This window comes from Bidens hawaiensis, unplaced genomic scaffold, assembly GCF_021521415.1.
Source record: "Bidens hawaiensis isolate Kalapana, Puna unplaced genomic scaffold, B.hawaiensis_p1.1 tig00007412_1, whole genome shotgun sequence".
NCBI classification, from domain to species: Eukaryota; Viridiplantae; Streptophyta; class Magnoliopsida; order Asterales; family Asteraceae; genus Bidens; species Bidens hawaiensis.
In genome coordinates, this window is record NW_027491516.1 from 1,051,777 (window position 1) to 1,057,776 (window position 6,000).

Here is a 6,000-nt window from a genome sequence, read left to right on the forward strand (position 1 = left end):
CCCTTGTGGGAGCATCCACAATTACCTCTTTTTACTGGATCTAATCCTGCCCTATGGATCTCTCAAGCAGAACGATATTTTCTCTTTTACGAAATTTATGGCGATGAGCGGATTCCCTATGTTGTTGAATCCTTTGCTGATGAACCATTCTGGTGGTTCAATGGTTGGCTTCGGAGTTCAGACTTCCTCACATGGGATGATTTCACTACAGCAATGCTTACTCAATTCCACGTTAGTTCCGTCAATACAATTGCCAAGTCTGATCATGAAACCATTGTTAAGGAGGAAGTTACTCAAGGATTGGGGGATATGACCATAGGTGGGCATGCAACCGGCAACTATAAGCAACAAAATGGTAATTTGATGGTTAATAAAGATGCCAATCAGATTTACAACAATACAATTAGCTTAATGGCGCGGACACCATTAAAAGGTGCAATAAGGCGACCCGTGTTGTGCCCCTTGTAGCGGTCCGTTGACATTGGCTGAATAACACCAGAAGACTTGAATGGCGGCCACCGTGGTGCTACGTTGAGACCGCCCCACTTGTTGTCGTACGACTCGAGTGGCGATCGCCTTGGCAACGTCATTCCGTCCTTGAGGACAAGGACATTTTCAAGGGGTCGGGAATTGATACGATCATATTATATTAATCAGTTTATTATTATTATTATTATTATTATTATTATTTAAGTTTATCTTTTAATTGATTTTATTATTGTAGTCAAATTATGTTTCCTTATTGTTTATCTTTTTCTATTTTTATGTCTTTGTATTCCTATATATTGTAATCTCGTTTAAGTAAAAGAATAAGAAAGAATTATTATTTGGTCTATTTTTTTTCCTTCTCTTGTGTTCTTGGGAGATTGACGGTTGTCTCGAATAAACCGTAACAGTTGATAATTTTTCTCCTTTCAATGGGTTGACGTTGTTTCATGCTGGTGGCTCTAGCGTCTCGCTAGTCAGCCGTGTTTAATGAAAGTTATCGTTCGAAAACAAAAATTAAACTTTGAGTAATTTAAGGAGTTTAAAATACAAGGACCAAATGAGTGAATTAGCTAAAGTTAATTAAGTTAACATAAATAACATCTGGCTTGTTTTAGGGTTGCAAGAAAAACGAGACGTGGGTTGTGGTTTTGTCTCTTGAGAGATTCCAGTAAAATAAATTAAGGGATTAAAACTCGATAATCATCTTCAAGCAAAAACATTTAGGTAAGCATTTATCTTTCGCTTAGAAATTGGAAGAGTGAATTAATTATTAGGTTATGAATATTGGATAGGTTATAAGGGTTCTTATATTATACTTTCCATGTCTCTATGATTTCATGCTGATGTATGAATAACGTTCTTGTTGCACTGAAATTGTTGTTTGTAATATTTAAATGATGAATCATTATGTCCAAATGTAAAATAACCATACACCTGTTTGCCTCGATTATATACCGAAAACTTTAAAAAAATTTGATTTAATTTTTCGTTGACACGTGTTTAGTGATGCGTGCTATATCAAGGTAGAGTGGGTAGAGAATGGATTCCGGGCATGGTAAAAAGAGAATGAATGTAGAAGATGATAGACTAAGCAGCTTGTCAGATGATCTTATCCATAGAATCCTTGCTTTGATTAGCATTAAACAAGCAATTGAAACAAGTAGTTTGTCATCTAGATGGAGGTACACATGGACTTCAATGCCCTCTCTCAGTTTCACAAGTCAGGATTTCTCTACATTGCCAAACTTCTCCAAATTTGTTACCCATTTTTTGTCAGCCCGTGACAATCTTACAGATGTGTATTCGGTGAAGCTAAGTTTTCGTGGAAAGGCTAGCCAGGTGTTTGTCAAAAGAATTCTGAATTATGCATTCTCTCACAATGTCCAACAACTGAATGTGGTATGCTTGCATCACAAAGATATTGAACTGCCTCTTTCTCTCTTTAGCTCTCAGTCTCTCAAACATCTCAGTTTGATGGCATACATCAATCGTGGATATCATTATTTCATTACTCCGACATCAACTTGGGAACTCCCAGCGTTAACAACATTGGATCTTCATTATGTCACTTTGTGTGATGACGAAGCTGACAAATGCGTTGCCATTTTCTCAAAATGTCCAAACTTGAAAAATCTCACATTGAAGCACTTCAAGACAATGGGATCGAATGGTTTCAGTATCTCTCATCCTCGACTGTCAAATCTCACACTTGAAAGTAGCAACTATAAGTTGAAGGTTGTCAATGTGAGTGCCCCTCAACTTGAGAATCTCACTATAAGATTCTGTCGTGTGAAGCTTGTGATTTCTGCACCTGAACTTGTCTCCTTGTTCTATAATGGGAGTTATCCTTTGCGTCTATCTACAGACGGTTTCCATTCTTTGGAGAATGCGGATATTTCTGTTTGCTTTCCAGGGGATGCAAATGCTCAACAATTAGCTTGTCTTCTTCAACATCTTCACAATGTTAAATTCCTTGAGCTTAATTTGGAAATGGTTGAGGTATATTCGCATTGGTTCTTAATGTTTATAACATCTTCTAAATGATTTTCAATCTAAATGAAGCTATTTTCACTATTATAATAACAATAAAAAGTTTAGCACAAAACACTGCTAGAAAGAAAATATATACATTGTGGTAAATCTGGTTCCATTTGCGGTAAAATCACAAATATAGCCAACTGGACCAACCCAAAATCATAAACCAATTGAAACATGACTATGGCTGTTCAAAAAGCCCTTTTGTGCATACCAGTCAGGCTCGCTCGAAAAGCTCGAATAAAACTAGCTAAAAAAACTTGATTTGAAACGACCTGAGCCGAGCTGGCTCATTTTGGTAACTGAGCCGAATACGGGTCAGGGCTTGGCTCGGCTCATTGGCTCGATCATAGGCTCGCTTTACTTCAAGCTCGAGCCAAACTGAGCTGCCTCGTTTAATGAGATCCAGCTCGAGCTCGAAACCACCCTGGCCCGACTCGTGAACATTTGACTTTTTTTGGTAATTTTTTTTCACAAATATGTGGATTACACTTCACGAAGACATGCATGTTTACATTTATAAACCTTGTTTTGTATATGTAATTTTTGTATTTATAAATTTTACTACAGATATTGTCTTCATCCGTGGATCAAATCTTACACCAACCCTCTCCCTTTATTAACTTAAAGAGCTTAAAGATTTACCCAAAAAATACATTTTGTGATGAGCAAGCACCCAAGAAAGTAGCTATGTCTAATGAGCTCAAAAGCTATTTGCTAGATGGTTCTTCAGAAAGCACCTTCACAATGGTCTTACGTGGGGTACAAACATTAATCTATTAACATTGTGGTAGATTTGCCTGTTAAGTTGAAGCTTTAATCTGTTGGAGCCTATGCACCAACTTTTTATAATGTGTTAATGCTTCTGATGTGTCCACCATTGTGGCTTATTCGCAATTATGCTAAATTTGGGTACTTATGTTGATAAATGGGAAGTGCTCAGTGGCAAAGCTTGGACGAACTTGTCTTTTTAGAGGGAGGGGGGGACTCAACATGTATTTAACATAGTTATCAAATGCGCTAGGCGCACTCAAGGCGCATAGGACTTGCCTGGGGCCTAGGTGCAAAAGAAGCGAGGGCCCGAGAAAAAGAAAACGTGCAATGAAAAAAACTTAAAATTTTACTATATATTTCAAAACTTGAATAACATAGTTCATCCAATACCAAAAGCAAATTAAAGTTTAAAAGCATCATAGCATACACAAATTACGCAGTCAGACTAGTGAAGTCATTTTGTAGACATTTTAGGTTAAACTGGATTACTAATTATGAACAGATAATAATCAAAATTTAGTCATTCTAGATTAAAAAGTTCACCTTTAAAATTTAGTTTTAAAGCTTCAATCATATAACAGGAAACATAAATCATAAAATGGGAATTCAGCAAAGCAAATTAAAATAACTAATAAACAATAACAAAATTCAATAAACAATTATCATCTAGAATAGTCGACGATTATATAGATAGATAGAATTAAATTAAGTAAATTCCCCTTTTTTAGGTAATTATTATGACTCAGTTAGTGAATAATAAAAAAAATCATAGAAATTTAAAAAAACCAAAAAAACGGGAAATTACCCCTAGAATTGCGCCTTTTCTATTTAGAGTCGCTAAATGATCGCCTCGCCTAAAAATAGGGCCTAGGCGCAGTGGACGGACGTTTTTAATAACCATGGTATTTTAAAAAAAAACCCATAAACGAGGGGGGCCGGGCGAAAACGGGTAAATTTACACTACTGGGCAAAGAAACAGGGCACCCTCGGGCCCTCACTAAGCTTTGCCGTTGGTAGTGCTGTCGTAAGTTCTATGATCTAATGCAGGAGATTCAAGCACAGAACCTCATGGCTGAATTACGGGTGATTTTAGAGAAAGAGAAGGATGATAACTCCAAGACCAATAGGGACCACGCGGACCAAGGGGAAACGCCTGCAAAGAAACTGAAAATTGGCATGGCGCAGATCAAGAGCTGTTGGGAAAATCTGGAAGTGCAGATTGACCGAAGGAAAGAAAAGGCTCGTGACATTATTTCAAAGTTGCAGCGTGTTGAAGAACTGTTTGCAAACCTGCCTGCATCAAACAAGGCTAAGATTCAACAATGTTTTTCTATTCTGTGTACAGAAGCTGACATTCTATTAGTAATATTATAGAATGTATAAAGATTCAGTGTGATGAAAGTCAAAGCCGATCAAGTCTCCGCTTTCGTGACATTATTTCAAAGACGTCTTCTTAGCAAATGGTTAGTTCGTGATTTCCCTTGCACTCGTAAGTGATACCTATAATCAAAATGCCAACTGATTGCTCTTTTTTGTTTTACTCTCAGGTCCCAAGTTATTTGTTATTACGTTAATGCAGTAGTCAACAACTCGCTTGCACAACCAGGAATGGTAAAATCTGTAGCTCTTATGAACTCAACTATTCATGGATATGCTTTTTTGCTTATCGTGCACAGGGCCGGCCTAGACCCCATACGGGACTCGGCTGCCATCTAGGGCATGGCCCTGGCAAGAGGGCACAAAATTATTTAAAAAAAATATATACGTGGTTATATATTATAATATGCAAAACCAAACAAAATAATATTATTGATTTAGTGTAGCTGGTTGAAACAGGCTTTTCAAAACTAGTGTGCTGCTGCCCATATTGACGCGAGTTCTAATCCTTAATTTCTCAAAAAAAAATTATTTGTAAATCTAAGGCTGTCCTAAAGAACTTGTGTTTTCTATATTATTATTTTTTTTGAATAAGACTGAGGCCAGTCATGTGTTTGCTTTATTGCAACATAATAAGTTAATTTAGTCTTGAATGAAATGAACGAATGCTATTTTTGAATATTGATTATTGAATTTGAGTGCTACTTTTGCTTTGAAGAATGTTAGGAGAATCCGCTATATTTGTGGCCGATTTTTTGGTAAAACAAGCATTTTGGTATAAAAAAATAACATTGTTTTATTTGGGGCCGATTTTTCAGTATCTGTTTAGGGCACTCAAAATCTCGAAGACGACCCTGATCGTGCAGAACTAAATTGATCAAGTGACCTGGGTTGTAATTATGTAATATCTGTGTGCTAGGTACTCCCTAGCAGAAACTAGATTTGGAATGTTTTGGGATGCGTTTGAAACCGTTAACATAACATCCAGTAACCAAGATTAGTTAATTAGTTGTGGTAAATTAAATACAAAGAGATCGTGTGTGATTTTTTTCTGTTTGAATTCATATATGATTTAAGTCCATTCTTATGCAAACATGAGAGAATGGTCACATAAAAACTACAAAAAGTTAAAACTCACCTATCTGTATCGTCACATTTGTCTCAATCATTCACAAGAGAATAAATCTAATTACATGTGAATCAGATGGTAAATAATTCAACTAACACTAATCTGTTTTTTCGCAGCTTTAAGGTTGCATGCCTAATGCAGACTAAGTGGTCTGTCTCATCATTACAACGAAAAGATAAATGAAGGATTATTTTCTT

At 36.4% G+C, this 6,000-nt stretch overlaps 1 protein-coding gene across 1 annotated transcript; it reads left to right on the top strand.

The window, feature by feature from the left end:
- Nucleotides 1-925: 925 nt before the first annotated feature.
- Nucleotides 926-5,013, top strand: LOC143635142 (putative F-box/FBD/LRR-repeat protein At4g13965). The gene is made up of 6 exons (XM_077103028.1): nucleotides 926-1,212; nucleotides 1,512-2,487; nucleotides 3,094-3,285; nucleotides 4,345-4,577; nucleotides 4,689-4,760; nucleotides 4,845-5,013. The coding sequence occupies exons 2-6, from the start codon at nucleotides 1,528-1,530 to the stop codon at nucleotides 5,011-5,013; spliced, it is 1,626 nt and encodes a 541-aa protein (XP_076959143.1). The 5' UTR covers nucleotides 926-1,212; nucleotides 1,512-1,527.
- The last annotated feature ends 987 nt before the right edge of the window (nucleotides 5,014-6,000 follow it).